General features: G+C 55.6%; 7 protein-coding genes across 7 annotated transcripts; 4 read left to right on the plus strand and 3 right to left on the minus strand.

Annotated features, from left to right (window-relative positions):
* Positions 1–960: 960 nt before the first annotated feature.
* CDEST_06543 (uncharacterized protein) lies at positions 961–3,050 on the plus strand (the record flags this gene model as incomplete). The annotated part of the gene is made up of 3 exons (XM_062922702.1): positions 961–1,415; positions 1,466–1,831; positions 1,884–3,050. 3 exons carry the CDS (start codon positions 961–963, stop codon positions 2,602–2,604), a joined length of 1,542 nt encoding a protein of 513 aa, XP_062778753.1. The 3' UTR covers positions 2,605–3,050.
* Positions 3,051–3,364: 314 nt separating this feature from the next.
* Positions 3,365–5,519, plus strand: CDEST_06544 (Putative T-complex protein 1, gamma subunit). Its single transcript, XM_062922703.1, has 6 exons — positions 3,365–3,509; positions 3,586–3,652; positions 3,703–3,911; positions 3,965–4,555; positions 4,601–5,238; positions 5,297–5,519. The coding sequence occupies exons 1-6, from the start codon at positions 3,485–3,487 to the stop codon at positions 5,384–5,386; spliced, it is 1,620 nt and encodes a 539-aa protein (XP_062778754.1). The 5' UTR covers positions 3,365–3,484; the 3' UTR covers positions 5,387–5,519.
* A 147-nt stretch (positions 5,520–5,666) lies between these two features.
* Positions 5,667–6,266, minus strand: CDEST_06545 (Putative PRKR-interacting protein; the record flags this gene model as incomplete). The annotated part of the gene is made up of 1 exon (XM_062922704.1): positions 5,667–6,266. The coding sequence occupies one exon, from the start codon at positions 6,264–6,266 to the stop codon at positions 5,667–5,669; it is 600 nt and encodes a 199-aa protein (XP_062778755.1).
* Positions 6,267–7,677: 1,411 nt separating this feature from the next.
* CDEST_06546 (Putative histidine phosphatase superfamily, clade-1) lies at positions 7,678–10,031 on the plus strand. The gene is made up of 3 exons (XM_062922705.1): positions 7,678–8,182; positions 8,242–8,697; positions 8,743–10,031. The coding sequence occupies exons 1-3, from the start codon at positions 8,128–8,130 to the stop codon at positions 9,735–9,737; spliced, it is 1,506 nt and encodes a 501-aa protein (XP_062778756.1). The 5' UTR covers positions 7,678–8,127; the 3' UTR covers positions 9,738–10,031.
* Positions 10,032–10,873: 842 nt separating this feature from the next.
* On the minus strand, positions 10,874–14,067 carry CDEST_06547 (Putative dehydrogenase, E1 component, transketolase-like, pyrimidine-binding protein; the record flags this gene model as incomplete). Its single annotated transcript, XM_062922706.1, has 2 exons — positions 10,874–11,415; positions 11,478–14,067. 2 exons carry the CDS (start codon positions 14,065–14,067, stop codon positions 10,874–10,876), a joined length of 3,132 nt encoding a protein of 1,043 aa, XP_062778757.1.
* Positions 14,068–15,579: 1,512 nt separating this feature from the next.
* CDEST_06548 (Putative WW domain-containing protein) lies at positions 15,580–19,166 on the plus strand. The gene is made up of 3 exons (XM_062922707.1): positions 15,580–16,820; positions 16,939–17,292; positions 17,347–19,166. The coding sequence occupies exons 1-3, from the start codon at positions 16,467–16,469 to the stop codon at positions 17,878–17,880; spliced, it is 1,242 nt and encodes a 413-aa protein (XP_062778758.1). The 5' UTR covers positions 15,580–16,466; the 3' UTR covers positions 17,881–19,166.
* Positions 17,275–19,219, minus strand: CDEST_06549 (Putative GPI-Mannosyltransferase II co-activator, Pga1). Its single transcript, XM_062922708.1, has 2 exons — positions 18,720–19,219; positions 17,275–18,665 (listed from the first exon to the last, which is right to left on the minus strand). Exons 1-2 carry the CDS (start codon positions 19,014–19,016, stop codon positions 18,237–18,239), a joined length of 726 nt encoding a protein of 241 aa, XP_062778759.1. The 5' UTR covers positions 19,017–19,219; the 3' UTR covers positions 17,275–18,236.
* Positions 19,220–20,040: the final 821 nt, after the last annotated feature.

Genomic DNA, 20,040 nt, shown 5'->3' on the forward strand with positions numbered 1-20,040 from the left:
CTGCCTATCTGGCTAGAAAACGATGCTATTCCCACCTCTCGTTTTGTAGGCTGCCTACTGTCCAAGTGTTGGGCTCTTCTCTGTCGCCACCAACGAGACTTTTCGCTTCTTTAAGCCCAGACTGTATTCGTCCTTCTTTTGCTTTCCGACATCAACAGGTACTGATCTCTGGTCTGCCTCCCAGCAAGGAAGGTTCGCCGAATTCTTCGACGTCTGTCTTTGTCTTAGTTACCAGGACTTTGGCAGACAAACCTTCCACATCTCTCTCCGCTAAGCACTAAAAGTATATCCTTCCCTTCAAATGTTTTATCGTGGCCATTCAGATCGGTTACTACAAAGCCCTTGGTCAACATCGACCTATCGCGAGAAATGGCCACAAGCAAACCCACCCTCATGTGGTACCTTTAAAGCCCTTGACGCTAGCTCTTTCCCGTTCACCTACCACCCGAGCCCGTCATGCCAGGGACGAAGACGCGAATCGCAGCTTCCTCTCGACACCGGCTTGACCTCGCGTCCATCTTCTAGGTGCCTTGCTTACCTCCCCGAATCCAACGCCTCGATATCCTCGACCATGCAAGACAGCGATCTCCGCTCGACCGCAGATGTAGTACTTCCATGGAACCACAGTCAAAAGAGACGCGCGGTTGAGTTCGAACAGAGCGCCGCTAAGAGGAAATGTGACCAACCGCCTTTTGGTGAGCGGCCTACCGAGTCCATAGCAGATGCCGGTCCAAACCTGATGCGGCCTCCAGTGGCACATGTAGGGCAACGACGAACCATGGCAGTCATGAACGCAGGTAGGACTCAAGTCTTGTTAACCTCCTGGGGACATCCGTTCTGTTTCATGCAATGTTGGATACTGATAGTTAAGAACAGATCTGAAAGCACGACCATCGAGGCTCACCCCGAACCTATTCTTTCCTGAAGTCTCTTCCATCCGTGAGAGGTAGCCTGTCCCATATGTGTTTGTGGCTAACAAGAGCCACAGAAATGCTGTCCCTTAGCCGAGACCCGTCAGATATGAAGACCGAAACTCGTACTGGCTACGAACTCACGAAAATGACGGGTTTCCGAACCGACATGACCGTAAAGGAGAAGCTTTTTCTAGGGCTCGGCCACATGTTTCGCAAGACGCTCGATTTCAATGCTCAGGTTCAACAAAACCCAGACCATCTGATATCGTTGTCTCAGAACGAGATCATGGCACGAGGTGGAATTCACCTGACCGATCGGGTCCTTGCCTTTCCATACTCTTTACAACAGGAAGGCCTTGCTCGTGAGGTGGAAACCAGAAACAGGATGTACGGACTCTCCGCCATGGACATTACACTGGAGATAGGAGATGAGCCAAAGTACGACCCCGTCAAAGAGAGAAGACGACTTAGGGAGCACTTCTTGGCCAGGACTCCATTCGTGTGAGCTATAGACACAATGATGAATAGATACAACAGCTGACAGTCAACAGCAAAGGTGCACATGCGAGACTGGCGACAGTGCTACGGTCACATAACAAGAAGGTTCACACGATTCCTGGCCTCGTGACCCGACGACAAGCCGGCCAGATCATGAACGTCGAATGGCGACAGGACTATGGTGGTATGGCAATGAGCATGAGCTTCAGCGCATTTCAGGGCAGATCGATGGAAGCCAACGGGTATCGGAGGCGCGAAATCCGGTGCCTGCACTTCCTGAGAGTAAATGACAAGGACCGTGCCTCTCTCGGGCCGCAGCTGGACACCGCCACAGCTAAAGACTACGGGGCTGATTACAGCATGGAGATGTTCTTACAGAATGGCGTGGATGGCAACCTATCCATGGTCGAGCTGGATATGTGAGTCTGCGGTCCCGTTTGTTGCGGGTCGAGAACTGACATTTTACTCCAGCACCGACGTCACCGGGAGAAAGCGCAGATGGGTGTGCATCGAGATAACTAAGCCTCTGGTCCAAGCCCACGGCCCAGTTCCTTCTGAGCTTGTACCGATGCCGCATTCCTACCTCAGGATTGCTGCGCCGTCCGACAAGACGTCGGTGATGACGACCACGGAAGACTTTGATGCATGGCAGAAGCCGGGCCAGCCCCCGCATCTGGGAAACTTTGAGAAACTCACGATTCGGGGCCCTGTACGAACGGACAACGCAAACAGAGTGAGGCTGAGAATGTGCCGCGACGGCGTTCCGATCTTCGCGACTGGATCGAAAAGGGGCATATCCGACGCCAGTCGGATCGAAGACTTCCTCTCCGCGAATAACGTCATCGGCCTGCCCTGGAAGGAGACTGACCGCCGAGTGAGCAACAATACCAAGAACATGCGGAAGCACGAGTTCTGGGAGCGATATCTTTCGGCGGCGGAAACTGACAAGGCGCAGTGGATGTCACTCCAGGACGCAATGGCCAAAGATAACTGCGTCGTGGACATGACATTTGAGGGGGAGTGGGATGAGGTTAGTCCACGCGTGCATGAACCGCGAGTTACTTGGACGCCCGAGGTGCCGCCGCAGACAGAACTATCTCTGTTCGTGCCTCCGTTTAGGCCGCAAGGACGCGATAATGGCGGCAGTCGTCGTACTGGAAGTTCCGGGCTGCGCAATGAATGGCAGTTGTAGGTTGCCTCTCTCGACTGTCAAGGATTGACAAGGCCCGATTAATGGGCCAAGTGTTTGCTCAGGGAGAATACCCCATATTCGTTTTATCATAGACGAAGGAAGGTAGGTCGGGCAAGGTCAGCGGGCAAGGAATCTGGCTTTTCAATATCTGGGCTGGGAGCAGGCAATACCACGGCAGAACGGCGAGAAGAAAGTACAACTAGGTAGAGTTTACACAATAATGACAATTCGCGACTGAACACGATCGTGCTGTTTGCTTTATCAACGCAGTTTCGATAGCTGTCTAAGTAAGGCAGGCCATCATAGAATATGAACCTCACAAGTCTCAGTACTAGCAACTGTCAGACCTACTTCCTGGTACACGTGATTCTCCCGATTATACGATCAACCGTAATGAGATGTTACTGCTGCGCTCCTGCCGAGATAGATCGCTGCTATAATTGACTGCCTAAATATGCCTATTGCATTAGTAGTGCCTTGATAATCCGACCAAAGTGCTTCAGGGAGCAATACGCACAGTTGGGTAGGGCCTACCAATCAGTGCTGGGTACCTAGGTACTTAGGTATCTACGTGCCTAGGTACCTACCTAGGTATGCAGAGAAGAGATAGGGTACTTTCTGGAAGGGTTTCACTCGCAGCATGTCCCCCGGTGAAGACGGGAAATGGTTCCGCCGCGCTCCAGCTTCATCCCGCCAAAAAATGAACCTGGCCAGCGAACTTTTTAGAAGCCCGGTGCATTAGGAGCAGCAGCAGCAGCAGCAGCAACAACACCCCCGCCATCTCCACGATTTCCTTTGCACCGGTGAAGCTCCTCGCCGAAACACACTCCCCAGACGACACCAGTTTTTTATCAAGCCATCGGAACCGTCGTCGCCCATCATGCAGGCTCCTGTAGTGGTCATGAGTACGGCAGCCCCTCCTTCCCCCCCAGAGCTCGGCAAGCTACCCCCAGTATCGCAAATGCTAACCACCATCTCCAGACACCCAAAGCGGTGAACGGCAGACGGGTCGCAAGGCCCAGCTGTCCAACATCGCGGCAGCCAAGACGTACGATATCCTCTCGAGCTATCACTGAACACCGCTGACCCCGCCACCAGTGTCGCCGACATTATTCGATCATGCCTTGGCCCCAAGGCCATGTTGAAGATGCTCTTGGACCCCATGGGCGGTATCGTTCTGACCAACGACGGCCACGCCATCCTCAGAGAGATCGAGGTCTCGCACCCCGCAGCAAAGAGCATGATCGAGCTCTCCCGGACACAAGATGAGGAGGTCGGTGATGGCACAACGACGGTCATCATCCTGGGTAAGACAAGACCTTTTGACCCATCGCTTATAAAGCACGACTGACCCGTACAGCTGGTGAGATGCTCGCGCAGTCTCTGCCCCAGCTGGAGCGCAACATCCACCCCGTCCAGATTATCGCCGCATTCCGCCGGGCGCTCAAGGATGCCCTCGAGATCGTCGACGACATCTCCCTTCCTATCGACGTCAACGACGACAAGGCTATGCGCGGCTTGATCTCCTCTTCCATCGGCACCAAGTTCGTCTCGAGATGGTCCGACTTGATGTGCGATCTGGCTCTCCGCGCAGTCCGCACCGTCACCTGGGAGGCCGGCAACGGAAAGACCGAGGTTGACATCAAACGGTACGCGCGTGTGGAGAAGGTACCCGGTGGCGAGATCGAGGACAGCAGGGTGCTGGACGGTGTCATGCTCAACAAGGATATCACCCACCCTAAGATGCGCCGGAGAATAGAGAACCCCAGAATCGTTCTGCTCGACTGCCCCCTCGAGTACAAGAAGGGCGAGTCGCAAACCAACATTGAGATTTCCAAGGAGGAGGACTGGAACCGTATCCTGCAGATTGAGGAGGAGCAGGTTAAGTCTATGTGCGAGACTATCCTGGCTCTGAAGCCGGACCTGGTCATCACCGAAAAGGGCGTATCAGGTGAGTCGAGTATTGCATTTGAAGGGCACGGCTAACAGATAGAAGACCTCGCCCAGCACTACTTCATGAAGGCCAATGTCACAGCCCTGCGCCGAGTCCGCAAGACGGACAACAACAGAATAGCGAGAGCGACGGGTGCTACCATTGTCAACCGTGTTGACGATCTTCAGGACTCTGACGTCGGCACGCTCTGCGGGCTGTTCGAGATTGAGAAGATTGGCGATGAGTACTTTACCTTCCTCACCAAGTGCAAGAACCCCAAGGCCTGCACAGTCCTTCTCCGCGGGCCGTCCAAGGATGTGCTCAACGAGATCGAGCGCAACTTGCAGGACGCCATGGGCGTTGCCCGCAATGTCATGTTCAACCCTAGACTGTCTCCCGGTGGAGGTGCCACTGAGATGGCCGTCTCCGTGCGGTTGAGCCAGCTCGCCAAGGGTGTCGAGGGTGTCCAGCAGTGGCCGTACAAGGCCGTCGCCGACGCGCTCGAGGTTATCCCCCGTACTCTCGTCCAGAACGCCGGTGCCAGCCCTGTCAGAGTGCTGACGGACCTCCGTGCCAAACATGCCGAGGGCAAGCATTCTTGGGGTATCAACGGTGACTCCGGCGTTGTTGCGGACATGAAGGAATATGGCGTCTGGGAGCCCGAAGCCATCAAGTTGCAGAGCATCAAGACGGCCATTGAGGTATGTTCTACATTGTCTACTGGCTTTAAGTTTGTTTACGACACTAACACTCACACAGTCCGCCTGTTTGCTCCTCAGAGTAGACGACATTTGCAGCGCGAGAAAGGCGGCGCAAATGGGCAACGGTCTCCACGGCGGCGACGAATAAGAGCCTGATGAAGTCAGTCGGATTGGTATTTCGGGACGAAGGGATGGTGAAGGAGAAAAAAAGGTCATACCCTGTACGAAGGCATAGACATGGATTAGAAATTACCTAGACGACAAATTCTCGGGATCAAGTTGCTCATGTGCTGTTCTGTTCAACTGCATTGCTCCCGCCTCAGGCCTGTCGACTGCCCCGCCTGTCAGTCGGACCCACTCTGGTGGTGTTTAGTCTGATGTTGTTTTTGTATTTTTGGACACACCAAGCTCATGTTCGGGCTCCAACCTCAATCATCATCGTGGATGACGAGCCCGGCAGACGAAGCGGCTTCTGGTGTCGCGGTGTCTGTTCCTTTGCTTCCTCCATTCGCGTCCTTGGCGTCGTCGGCCTTAACCGTCGGCGCCGTCACCTTGACGATGGGGGCAGCACCGCCAGCCCCCGTCGCGGCCGGTCCCCTTTTCACTTTTTGCTTCTTCTTTTCCCTCTTCTCACGATTTTTCCTAGTGCGCTCCTCGTCGCGGGCGGCGCGCTCGGCCTTTTGACGCTCGAATTCTTCGTTCGCCTTTTCTTGCTTGACCTCCTCGTCCATGGCGCGCAGGCGGTCGTACTCGCGGCGGCGGCTGGCCTTGTAGACGTGAAACTCGCCGGAGCCCGCGCCGGCGCTGGAGCCCTGAACATTGGTGACGATCTCGGGCGGCGCGGCGACGGCGCGCTTGGCGACGGCTCCGGGGGCGGGCGGTAGGCGAATCTCCTGATCGGGCTTAGAGAAGAGGGACTCAAGGTGTTTGGCATGCTCGGTGACAGGCGTCAGGGCGCGCTTCTTTGTCGGGCGACGCGAGCGTGGGTCGGCCGAGGTGGGGATCGATTCGGGACCTTCTCCGGACATGGTATTGTGTGGCCGGCCGGACGACGCTCTGTGTGTTGCCTAGGTCGGGTAGTTTGAGTGGATAGACTGACTGGTTCTGCGGTCGTGTTGGGATTGGCGTCGTATGATCATGGGATGAGGCTGGATGCGGAATAGGCCGATTCGGGAAGAGGAACGGAGGTGTGGTTCTAAGCTGTGGAATACAGCTGCCCGTATGATGGACGCGCCGCTTAGGCTCCGATTACTTGATGGTGACTGATGTCTACTGCGGACTTCCCAGAGATCGCGAGATGAGGCGCAGACAGTAGTGAGTGTGGAAACGGCGAAGATTAGCGCGCGCAGAGTCGTCGTGGTTCGTTGCTGGGAGCAGTTGGTCGGACGGCGGCTACGAAAGCTCCGGGGTGGAGGCGGCATGCAGGCAGTTGTTGGAATGGTTGCTTCTGTACGGGGTACAACGCAGGTACCTAGGTAGCTACCTACCTACCTGTGTATTGGGAAAAGGCTGAGGTTACTGTGTGGAATGATTGGAGTGATGGGTGGGTGAAGTGGGGAAAGCCATCGAATAACGGTGCTTGGAATGGGCGGTTCTGGACAACGCGTCTATCAGAGCATGTAGGCAGCATACAAGTATGGTGCAGACCACGCCAGAAAAGGATGCGGGTTGGCGGCGTACAAGGTTTACGGGGTTGCACTGTGGTTGTTCGGCGGCAAGAAGTGGACGCAATAGACGACAATCACATGAGAGACAAGCAGGAAGGCAGGAAGGGAAGACGAAACGGTTGAGTGAGGTGCAGCAGGCAAACATCCAACAGAATCCCTGCAGCTGTCATTCGCTGTTTGCAATTCAGTGACTTTGGCCTCGCCCTGATGAGTCTATGATACCACGGCAAAAATAAATAGAAGGCAAAAAAGGCATGAAAGACAAGAAAGCCACCCAGAATGACTGCCGCCGCCGCACCGGGTGGGGCCGACAGCCTCGCCGCGGATCGGAGGGTCGGTGCGCCAATCAGGGGCTAAGCATTTCCTGTCTCAAGGCGCCAGCCCGAGCCCTGCCTTTAACGTCTGGTTGGCTGATACGTTCGTTGAGATCCCCCGATGTACCCCGCTGGAGAGCAACTCTTTGGGAAATGGATGGCCTGGGCCCAGGGGGGAGAGGAGGGGCGTCGGAACGCGGCCAGCCATGCTCCCGGGGCAAAAAAAGATGACAGGGCTTTGGGTTCAAAGACTGTGTGTGTGTGGGCGTTTAGACAGCATGTATTTCGGGTGGGACGAGGGGTCCTTTCTACATGAGGAGTCACCGTGCCATCCCCATTGCCATGCCACCAAAGCGGCGGCCAAAAATACCTGGCACACGGGGGGGGCAACACGCCGTGGATTGATGTACACACCAATCTGCCTATTGCGGCTCCCCAGTCATATGCACACTAATAGACCAAACCGCCTGTGACTGCATTCCATCCCATTTGAGCAACTCCTTGCTACACTACGCCTTGCGTTCCTTGCACCTCCAAACTCAACCCATCTCAACCTGCTCAACCCGTTGGCCGGAAATACTAAAGCAGGCACCACCCCTCGCTGCCCCAAGGTTAAGGTTAGCATTAACCGATACACATACAACGGCAGCCCCATCCCAACGCCTGCCTACGCTGCTGTCCGTCTACCTGTACGAGTTTCTGCCCGTTGCTTTGCCCCGCCTCATTCCTTTTACCAGACACTTCCCGGTCAGCAAGGCCCTCAACGCTACACTCTGCCATCTTTGAGTTTGCTGGGCTCGCCCTGGATGCTACCTGAGCAATAAGACGCCGCCGGCTCCCACTCCATCACTGTTCGCGCCTTCACAGTCGCAGTCTCTTGGCGCCGATTGCAATTCACAACAGACATCATGGCTAAACCGAGGCTCATCATCCTTATCCGACACGCCCAGTCCGAGGGCAACAGTATGCCCCTCCGCTCGTCTGCCATCTGCTCGTTCTCTCGGCTAACCCTGTCCTTCAAGAGAACCGCGAAATCCACCAGACCATCCCCGACCACCGAGTAAAGCTCACACAAGACGGCTGGCAACAAGCCTACGACGCCGGACGCCGCCTGCGCAAGCTGCTCCGTGCCGATGACACCCTTCACTTCTTCACCTCTCCCTATCGCCGCACCCGCGAGACGACCGAGGGCATTCTGTCAACCCTGACGTCCGACGAGGAGGACCCCTCGCCCTTTAAGCGCTCCAATATCAAGGTTTACGAGGAGCCCCGCCTGCGAGAGCAGGACTTTGGCAACTTCCAGCCCTGCTCTGCCGAGATGGAGCGCATGTGGCAGGAGCGCGCCGACTACGGCCACTTCTTCTACCGCATTCCTAACGGCGAGAGCGCCGCAGATGCCTACGACAGAGTTAGCGGCTTTAACGAGAGTCTGTGGCGCCAGTTTGGCGAGAACGACTTTGCCAGCGTTTGCGTTTTGGGTGAGTTGCCCGTTCATGTGTGCAGTGCGCGTGCTAACCGCCCAGTCACCCACGGCCTCATGTCCCGCGTCTTCCTGATGAAGTGGTATCACTTCACCGTCGAGTACTTCGAGGACCTGCGTAACGTCAACCACTGCGAGTTCCTCCTGATGCGCAAGCAGGAAGAGAGTGGCAAATACATACTTGAAAACAAACTCCGCACTTGGTCGGAACTGCGAAAGGAGCGGGCCCTGATCAAGGAGAAGGAGGACAAGGAGCGGAGCGAAGAGGAACGGCCAGCCAAGGATGCCAAGGCGGGGACTCTCCTCGAACGCAGTAAGACCTTCATCGTCACGCGGCGCTGGGGTGGCTGTCCTAACGGGTGTAACCATAAGAGCCACTACCAGAGGCGTGACGACCTGGAAGTTCTTCGCCAGACGGATGAGATCACCTCCAACGGGACAACAGGCACCATTCACTCCTCCCGGCGACAGTCGCCTGCCCCCCGAAGACCGATCAAGCGGTGCGAGCAGGGCTACACATCGGACGAAGGAACCGACGGAGACAGCCGGCCACCGCAGATTGACGTCACCCGAGCCCGGCAGGAGATCGTCTCGTCGCCTGACGGCACGCCATCTTTCATCTCCGCCGAGGACCGCCTGCGGAGTATGATCTCGCCACATCTCCATGTCGGTCGCGATTTTGGTGGTACATACTCCGGCCGTACGTCGATCGCTGGTAGCGATACGGACTCGTCGGAGGAGGACGGTCACCGGCCTGAGATCACCACCGTCACCAAAATCAGAGTCATCTCCAATGTGGAGACTATTGAAGAGACGAATAGTAGCATCAACGGTCTCGTAAGTCCGGCCACCGGGATTGCGACGCCGACCACGGAGGACGAGCAGCCCGACAAGAGCGATCGCAGCGGGATACGAAATGGCGCGCGGGCCAACCGTCTCGGTGACACCCACAGTAGCGATCTGGGCTCTGAGGCAGACGAAGACGACCTCGCTCAAGCCGAAAAGGAGGACAGGAGTATTCAAGGAAGCGTTTATTGATTGGTTAACGGCGTCAGACGGTCACTGGAATTAGGCCTAGTGTGTTTCCTTGGGCGCATCCGGATTGGGGGACCGCGGCCTGTGCAGGATATGCAGTCTGCTCACGAAATGAAGTGCATGCATGGACGGGACTTGACTGGCGCGGGGTCACTACATCGACGGCGCCTTCTGTTTTCAAGTCTGTTTGGATTACGATATGAGGAGGATATACCTAGATTGCACGGCGCGAATAGACAAAAAAGGCAGACATGTAAATGCCAACCAAGAATGGAAAATGTTTTTTTTTTTGCTGGGCTCCGGTGTGTGGTATGGGCATCGCTGACCCTCCCGTGACCTTTTATCTGGTGCCTGCAACGGCCAGGATCCGAATTTGCGCCGTGTGGATATCACCAGCTGGTCGCCGCTTATTCCTCGTGGCTTGAAAAGTTGTGATATCCTCCTCCTTGGTAACATCCAGCTAGCTGCAGGCGAGGGGATGGGGGGTCCGCATGCCACAAAAGAACAAAAGTTCGGACTTAAGCCTGTAGCTGACGTTTCCGAACCCCAAAAAGACAGGGGAAGACTTCTATAACCGTCTGTGCCCTTTTCCTCCTCTGATTTTTCTTCATGGGAAGGAGGAAGGAGGGGGTTGTGGCGAGAAGACTGCACCTTGCTTGGCCAATGCCTGTAGAGGTGTAGTTCCCGTTCCCTAGGTACTTAGGCGGGTTTTCGTGCACGTACATTCATTCATCCACCCACAGAAGCCAAGTGATGTAGATATGGCAGGGCTGAAGGTAGGCCACCAGGAAATAGTTACATCACGGGGCACGGCGACAGAGACAAGAACATAAACGTATAAAATTGCTCTTAGCACGCAAAGTACATAGTAAATGGTTCCCTAGGCGGCGCCGTCTTCTTCTACCCGCCTAGGCTTTCTTCTGTGTGGTATATCTAGGATGCTTTGCCTTTCCGCCCGACTGTTGTAACTCGCACAATCCCTCCACCACAGGGAGGGGCGTGTGTGGTATTACTCCTGGTTAATTTACAATTGTACAAGGAAGGCAAACGCTCCCACGGTTCTCTCATCCTGTCCATACCCATCTTTTAGATTTCTTCCCATCGCCCGCTTGTCATGTCTGTGTAGTATTGTTTGTCGTCTACTCGCCCTTGAGCTTGTCCTGCTTGACAGAGAAGGCCATCTCCAGGAACTCCTGCTCCTCCTTGTTGTGCAGACCCTTGTTACCAGCAGCAACGGACGCGCTGGGGCCACGGCCGGCGTACATGACATGCTTGCGGTCGTGGTGCTCCGTGTTGTTGAGCAGGGTCTCGAGGCGAGGCTGAGTGAAGCTCCAGGCACCAGCGTTGAGAGGCTCCTCCTGGCACCAGACGATGGTCTTGGCGTTGGGGTACTGGTCCAGGTTCTCCTTCAGTTGTTGCCAAGGGAAGGGGTTGAGCTGCTCGAGGCGGGTGAAAGCAACGTTGTCGATCTTGTTGTCGGCACGGTACTTGGACAGAGTAGCCCAGACCTGACCAGAGCAGAGAATGACACGGTCGATCTCCTCCTTGGGCTTAATGGCACCGGTCTCGTGCTCGGGGTCGGGAATGATCCAGCGGAAGTGGGAGTCTGCACTGAACTCCTCAATGTTGGAGCGAGCAAGAGGGTGACGGAGCAAAGCCTTGGAGAAGAAGATGATGAGAGCTAGTAAATGTTAGCGGTCGGAAACAAGAATGAGTGCGCTGGGTTGCATGACGAGAACTTACGCTTGCGGAATTGACGGTGCATTTGTCTACGGAGAACGTGGAACAGGTTGGAGGGGCTCGTCGTATAGGCGACCTGCATATTGCAGTCCTGGTGTTGACGCTCCAGCTTGTCAGGAGAAGGGAAGACGCGGGGGTCCTCGTTGCTCAGTTGCAACCACCTCTCCAGGCGGCCGGAAGAGTGCTCGGGACCCTGGCCGTCATAGCCGTGGGGGAGAGACACGACGAGGCCGGTTCTCTGCATCCACTTGGCCTCGCCAGAGGCGATGAACTGATCAATGATGCACTGTGCGTTGTTGGCGAAGTCACCGAACTGAGCCTCCCACATGACCAGGGCGTTGGGTGAAGACAAAGAGTAGCCGTACTCGAAGCCAAGGGCGCCGAACTCGCTCAGAGAAGAGTTGGAGATGACGAACTTGCCCTGGTCCTTGCTGACGTGCTGGAGAGGGGTGTAGGTGTCCTCGGTCTCCTGGTCGTGGAAGACGGCGTGGCGCTGGGAGAAGGTTCCGCGCTCGACATCCTGACCGGAAACACGGACGTGGTGGCCCTCCGTGACGAGGGAACCGAACGCCAGGGCCTCAGCAGTGGGGAAGTCGATGTTCTTACCCTCGACGACAGACTTGGTGCGGTTTGACAGGATACGCTTCAGGTTGCGATGAGCATGGAAGCCCTCAGGGGTGCTGCCAATGACCTCTCCGAGATGGTTCAGGGTCTTGAGGTCAACACTGGTCTCGTGGTGAGGGAGGACCTCGGTAGCAAGCTCCTTGGGAGACTTGAAGCCATTCCAGGCGGACGTGGTCCATTCCTTGGAAGTGGGTTGGTAGTCCTTGGACTTGGCGAAGCTCTCCTCCAGCATGCCCCAGACCCACTGTTTGTGCTCTTCGATGTCCTCCTTCGTGAAGCTGCCGTCCTCGAGGAGCTTGTTGACGTAGATGGAGATCTGAGACTCGTGGTCCTGAATGCGCTTGTACATGAGGGGCTGGGTGAAAGAAGGCTGGTCCGTCTCGTTGTGGCCGTGCTTACGGTAGCAGACCAAGTCGATAATGACGTCCTGCTGGAACTCAGCGCGCCAGTCGGCGGCCATCTGACACACGAAGTTCACGGCCTCAACATCGTCGGCGTTGACGTGGAAGACAGGGGCGTCGATGGCCTTGGCGATGTCGGTACAGTATGCGGTAGAACGAGCGAAACGAGGATCGGTAGTAAAACCGATCTGATTGTTGACAACCAGGTGAATGGTACCACCGGTGGAGAAGGCAGGCAAAGAGTGGAATCCGAGACACTCGTAGACGACACCCTGGGCGGCGAAGGCGGCATCTCCGTGGAGCAAGACGCCCATGGCGGTGCGGTGGGTCTTCTCATCGTTGTTGTAGTGCTGGATGGCGCGGGTCTTGCCGAGCACGACAGGGTCTTCGGCCTCCAAGTGAGAAGGGTTGGCCACGAGGGAGAGCTGGACGCGCTTGCCGGAGGGCGTAGGGCGCTCGAAGTTCATACCGAGGTGGTACTTGACGTCACCAGAGCCTTCGTCTTCAGCGCCGGCAGTTCCGGCGAACTCGCTGAAGATGGACTCGTTGGGCTTTCTAACGACATTGCTGAGAACGTTGAGGCGACCGCGGTGAGGCATGCCAATGACAATATCCTTAACGCCGTAATCAACGCTGCGGTCGATCAAAGCTTTCATACCGGGGACGAGAGTCTCGCAACCCTCGAGACCGAAGCGCTTGTCGTTGGGGTATTTTGTGGCAAGGAAGGATTCGAAACTAGAACTCCAGATGAGACGGTCGAGGATACGGCGCTTCTCGTCGATTGAGTACTTGAACGGCTGGGGAACCTCAATGCGCTCGCGCAGCCAGTCGCACTTTTCTCTGTCGGGAATGTGGATAAACTCGATACCGTAGGCACCGCAGTAGATCTTTTCGCAGGCGTCAATAATCTCGCGGAGAGTCATCTTCTCGCGGCCATCCTTCTTGAAGCGCGGGAGGATGCCGGGGCCAAGCTCGTACTCAGCATCGAGGTCCTTCTCGGAGAATTGGTAGTGCTCGAGACTGAGCTCCTTGGGCTTGATGTTGCCGAAGCCAGCGGACTCGTTGCGGATGCCCAAGGGGTCAATGTTGGCCTTGTGATGACCGCGTGCCTGATAGGCGCGGACGAGGAGCTGAACCTTCAAGTGGTTGGTGATCTCTGAGCCCTGACCGAGGCCGGCGGCAATGCCTGGGACACCACCAGTAGCACCAGGGACCAGAGAGGGAGGAGGAGTGAAGGCCTGGGCGATGGGCATGTCGCCGTTCTCCATGTTCTTGAAGTAGACCTGCCATGAGACGTGAACGCTCTTGGGGTCCTGCTTCCACTGCATGTACATCTCATCGATGTAGTTGGCAGTGTTGCCCGACAGGAAGTTGTCGTTGGGGTTAGGAGCGGAGTCGGTCGCGCTCGCATAGTGACGTTGGCCGGTCAGGGCCAGGGGACGACGGGCAGCGGTGAGCTTCCTCGACGAAGTTCGCGACGCGATAGTCGAGAAGCATGATTGCGAGGTTGTAGGTTTCGAGGCATGAAGCACCCGGGTGCCAGCTCTACACACAGAGCTTCGCAACATGGTGGCGGATAGGGGGGATGAGGAGGAAGTTAGTAAACAGGAAGAACATGGAAAAGGAAGAATACACAAAAGGACGGAACTTTGTCGGTCCTCGGGAGAGGGAGGTCGGGTTTGTACGGGCCTGCGGCAAATCTGGCAGGCTGACCTGGGGACGGGTGGAGAAAAAATGTAGCTGTCGTATCCTGGTCAGGCGCAGTGATTGGCTCACGTGATTAGGAAAGAATCCAGTACATCTCGCATTTGATTCGGCCGCGGGAGCTGTCAGCTGGGTAAAAATGGAGCTGCCTGACACAACGAGAGAAGTCTCTCAAGGCGCTGATGTTTGCGTCCTGTAACAGCAGATCGAGCCCGCATCTTATACCTCCATTGTTACCCATAGAGGTTATTCCCAACCCTCGGCAAGACATGGTTCAATTGAAGCTTCTAGGCCATGGTATTTATTAAGGTATTACAGCAGACAGTAACTGCTGGTAAGTTTGTGGTTAAAAGGGTGTTTTTTTTTTCGCTGATGACTCAGGCCGTTAGTTGGGGCCCATAAAGGTCAAGCGTCCTGTTCAAAGTAAGGGTCAGCCGTCACGTCACAGAAGCTAGCGAGGAGGCCAGGATTTTATTTTCGTTTGTCACAGTTGGCGTCCAAGATCTGTATCATCGTTTTCCGGTCGAAGCCATCGTAAGCCATAACGCAAGTTTGGCCATTAGGTCGTAGGTAAGTAGGTACGAGAACAGAGGTCAGCATTTGTTTACATCACTGGACATCACGGTGCTTCCGGCCCCACACCTTGGTTCCTGCCGACCTTAGAAGCGAACGCATTCTATTCCAAATGGCCAACCGGACACGAGTATGGGAAGCGAAATACTGGCACTAAGAGACGTGTACAGACTTGTGACGACTCCTGAAGTTCCACGAGGCGATACTTGGCATGCCCCGCTGTCCCTGGTGCAAGGCTCTGCTGAAAGAGGGAGAAGGCGACAGAGAACTACCTTCCTTCACACTGCGTCGAGCTCGAGATGAAGGTTTTGCCCCACCCGGATCAAGCTGCTGGAAACCGCTTGGGAGAAGAAACAATCGCCGTTACCACGGAGGCCACCAGCCAAGTTGATTCCATCGACAAAAATGACCGCTCGTGACACTATGCGAACTGAATAGACTGCTTAAAGCAAAGTGTCCATAGCAAGGGCCAAAACAACCGTGGCTTACAGCTTCCACTTATTCTTTCTATGGCTTCGGAACCATATTTGCGGGTGTGGCAAGTGTAAAGTGGCTGATGAACCAGTTGGAATTCAGGCCTGAACCGGAGTCTAGTACGCGAGAGCGGCCTTGAGAGGGGGCGAGACCGCCAGAGGCCGCCCGCCACAGACAGGCCACCCCCAACCCAACGAGGCCAAAGCTGGCTATCACTAACACACCTCTTTCACCTCGCAACTTCAGCGATTCTGTTGGGGCTGTGCTAGGCGTTTGTCAGCGCAAAAGCAGGCAGTGAGGCAAAGCGCTTCGCACACAACGGCCGACGTCTTGAGACTTTCTTTCTCACCCGAGGTTTCGATCGTGTACGAGGTCTAACAAAGGGACGGAAGGCGCATTCCACGTACATTGGTCGCATTGCATCTCATCGTCACAAACCGACGGTATCCCGTCTCAGCCAAACCCGACTCCACCAGCGCCCAACTCTAACCCACCCCATTACTACCCAAGGTATCCGTACCCTGTACGCGAAATGCAAGAGAAAGTGCTTGTCCACAACGACTCGACTGCTCTGGCGGCGTCGGCTTGTCGCCCAACTGTGGCTAGGCACAATCAAGTTGCCAGGGAAGGAAAGTCCTTCAGAGGCACTCGGACTCGCTGGACAGGACACAGCTTGCAACCCAGCTGGTCAAGCACCGGTGGACAATCGCATTCTATTGCTTGGGTATCCGCAACATATCCTATGCGTCACTTGCCCTCGTTCCCGGATATCTCAGTCGCTTGATTTCCATGTTTCCCAATACCAATGTCAGGTAGTCAGGCATCAGCCATCTAATCTCCCTCACAACCGTACTTCTACCCGTCTCAAGACCAATTCGTGTCCGTCTGTGCCTGTATCAGTCTCTAGGTGTGGCTGCACTTTGTCCGGCCCTTTTCGCAACAGGACAGACTGAGCGCAGCACTGGACCCTTCTGCAACTTTATTAGACCCTAAATACCTGGACCTGGAGCCACCCACCTTGTACGGATACAGAACAGTCCCGATACGTCCACCACCTGCCCGTACATACATCCGCATGCCCCCCCGCCGATTCTAGTATCCGACACCATCAAACATCAACTCTTGCTCACTCTTCCACACCGCATCCTCACCCTCAGCACGCGCTGGTCCTCCGATCCTACGTCCTAACAACTCGTCGACTTCCATTTTCTCTCTGATGGCAGGGCCAACCTCCCCAGGCGCCGAGGGCCCCACGTTTGCCCCGCCGCATCTCCCTGCTGGCTGGATTGCCCAGTGGGATGGTTCGAGCAAGAAGTACTACTTTGTGCAGCTTTCTACTGGCGTGTCGCAATGGGAAACCCCGACCGATGCCGCGCCCACGGGCGCGACGCCTGCCCAACCCTCCGACCATCCTTACGGCGTTCCGCAGCCTGAGGTCATCACTCATCCCGACGGCAGCCAGACGGTGCGCCATGCCGATGGCACCCTCGAGCCCGTCAACCCCTCTTTGCCTCCCGATACTACAAGCACGAGGGGCATCGACGGCCCATCGGGTGACCGCGGACTTGGAGTATGTCACCTCGGCCCTCTTCCTCCCTGTCCACGCGTAGCCTGGGCGTTTTCTGTCGACTTCGGCGCGTTTGAGTTCTCTTGACGTTCCTCTGCTGACTCGACCATCTTTTCCGCAGAGCATGGCCATGAACGCGCTTCTCGGAGGCAAGAACTCGAACCACGGCTCCTCTTCAGGTAACCAAAGCAGCTCGAGCCCTCTCGGCGGCCTCGCCAGTCAGTTGATGAGCGGCATCGGCGGACACGGCAACAGCCAAGGCGGTAGCAGCAGCGGGGGCAAGACTTCCCTGGGCAAGATTGGCAGCTCTTTGGCTTCAAGTTTACTCTCGAGTGGAAGCAAGCCGCAACAGGGGCAGCAGCAAAGCTACCATGGCAACCAGTCTTCGGGCCATCAGCAGCAAAATGGAGGTCTTGCCGGATCTCTCATGGGAGGCGTCGCCAACATGTTCGGTAGCGGCAAACAAAATCATGGTGTATGTCAGGGCGGATGATTGCATTCGGCGCGCATTGCTGACCTCAACCTATAGGGCAACGACTTCGGATACTCCAACAATGCTTCTGGGGGCGGTGGTGGTGGTGGCGGCGGCGGCGGCGGCTACACCGGCCAGGCCCCTCCCACCTCATACCAGCCTCCTGGTTCCTCTTCGCATAATCAGCACTCGTCTGCGCCATCGGGCGGTTCTTACCACTCGCCAGCGCCGAACCAAGGCCAGAACCATTCCCAGCAATCATACCCTCCTCCGCCTAACCAGTACCCCCCTCCGCCAAACCAGGGTCAGCCTCATCAAAACCCATCTTACGGCGCGCCGCCCCAACTATCTCACACTCAATCATACCCCCCTCCGCCTGTCGGCGGCCCTCCATCGTACGGCCAACAGCCCAGCTATGGTACCCCCTCGAGCCACCAGCACCAGCAACAACAACCGCAGTACGGTGGTTATAACCCGGCCACATACAGCAGCGGCGCTTCCCAAGGCCCTCAGACCGGAGGATACCCTGGCCAAGCGTCCTACGGCAGCAATCCGTCTCAGCAGACGCCCAGCTATGGCAACCACTACTGAGTGATGCTGCGACTAGCATAGTCAGACAGTGCAACAGAGCCAGGTGAGGCGTGTCCCGATTTCTGGCGTCTTTCCAGCGCCTGGGCTCTGGCACTTTGCGTGTTCATACTCCGCTAATTAGACATGCTCGAGGAAAATGCAGGGCATGTCTGTCGGGAGGGTACTCAGATTGTATATCCTTCTTTTGCATCCTTGGCTATTTTCAGGCGGGGATGCCTGACGTATTTTGGGCGTCTGTTGTTGCAAGGAAGCATGGAATCGTTTGTACGCAGTGGAATTCCTCTCGTTAGAAGTCCTTTCGTTCCGAGCAAGACATGAATGCATGGAGATGGCGACGCGATACGGTAGTTTCGTGTTCACATCCTCTTCTTCCTTTCAGCCGACTTGCTTTCAGCGGCGAGCACAGGCTGAATCCAAACAAGAATGCGTCTAGATAGAAACCAAGCCAAAATCGCCACGACGACGACGTAACCGACAGTGGGCAGCAATGATCGTGGCAAAGCATTGAGCAAGAATGGGTCGAGTATGAGGTCAACACTAACGGGCTCGACCTGTGTCATGAGTGTGGCGTTGTCCGTAAAGTAGTCTGCTGCTGCCTGAACCCGGACAAATAGCAGCGATGCTTCATACTCGTGCTTCCTTCGTTGCGACGGCTTGTCACCGTTGCCAGAGTCGACTTGTTCGAACTGGCGCGAAAATGCGTCGTCTGCCAGCGACGAAATCAACTCGGGCGTACCCCACACTGTAGGCAGCTCGAAGACGTCGAGAGTGAAGGTCGTGGGCTGCTGCATAGAATAAGCATAGAACGCCAAATAACGATGAATTGGACATCGTCTTACTGTGGCCGCCCAGCACACTCTCAGTTCATAACGCTGGCCTTGAGTGAGATTGGTGATAATTAGCCAAGTGGTCGCTCCAAAGGGCGAGTCTCCAGTTGGGAATGAAGCCTTCAATTCGATTCTCTTGTTCCAGTCATCAGGTGTGAGAACATCCAGACGAAGGTCCTCAATTGTTGGCGGTGTAGTCGGGACGTTCACGGTCTCCGGCCCGAGGAAGATGGTCTTTTCGGTGTTGGCGTGGGCGACGTCGAGGCAGCAAGCCAGAGCGAGGGCGGCGGCGGCGAATGTAGACCGCATGTCGGCTGCAGGTTGTTAACGCAACAACCGGACTCTAGAGTTTTCTTGTACAACCCAAGAGGGACCACGTCTGCCTGTGTTAGCGTCGTGACGAGTGGGGATTGTTGCTGTTATTATTGTTGTTGATGATGGTGAAGACCAATCGACCTTGGTGAAGTGAACTGTCTGATGTTGTGGTGGATAAAGGATATGGAGTACTTTGGCACTGCGCTTCGGAGGAGAGGAGAGAGACAGGGGCTTGTGAGCAGCCTGACTGGCTGGCATTGAGTTATTTTCCTGGTTTGCGGTTCGAAGCTGTCTGGCTCTCTCACACCATCCATTCCTTCTGTACCCTCCAGGTACTATCTGGTCTTTTCCGTTTTCTTTCAAGTCTGGGTACTTGTCTTGGGTATTAGGCTTCCATGACACAAGAAACAAGAAACATGCATCTCGAACGTTGCGGCAGGCCTTGTGTTCCCGCCGCCATGGTTCGGTGATGGGTCCGTTTCCACTGCTCAGCTGAGTTCTAATTCCTGAATCCTGGAGCCTTGGGGGGTGAGCGGAACCCCCCTCTTTGCCTTTTGGTGTTGTCACCTCCCGCCTGGATTGAGGAAGCACGGCCTCGACCGAGATTGACAATCGTAGCAACCTAACTATTTATCGGATGAGATTTGGCCGACGCTTGAAGGCATCGATCACTAAGTCTAACGCTGTTGAACTCTGGGGAGTAATTAAACACTATTTCGGATGGTCGGATTGGTTGATCCTGCCTCTCACCTGATATGGCCTCTTCATCTCGCTCACAGGATGAACACTTGCTCTTTTTCAACGGACGTTTCCTGTGTTTATTCTTTTCCGTACCAGCGGCCACCCACGTAACTCCATGTGAAGAAGATGTACACGTGGCGCAAAACTGCCCTGACGAAACTACCTAACAACCAAATCTTCCTCTCTCGCAGGGAAACGCAGCTCTATTAGGGATTGGATCACCCGGGCTTGAAAGCGTCGTTCCGACTCTTCCACGCTCCTACCCTACCTAGCTTCC

This window comes from Colletotrichum destructivum, chromosome 4, assembly GCF_034447905.1.
Source record: "Colletotrichum destructivum chromosome 4, complete sequence".
Lineage (NCBI taxonomy): Eukaryota > Fungi > Ascomycota > Sordariomycetes > Glomerellales > Glomerellaceae > Colletotrichum > Colletotrichum destructivum.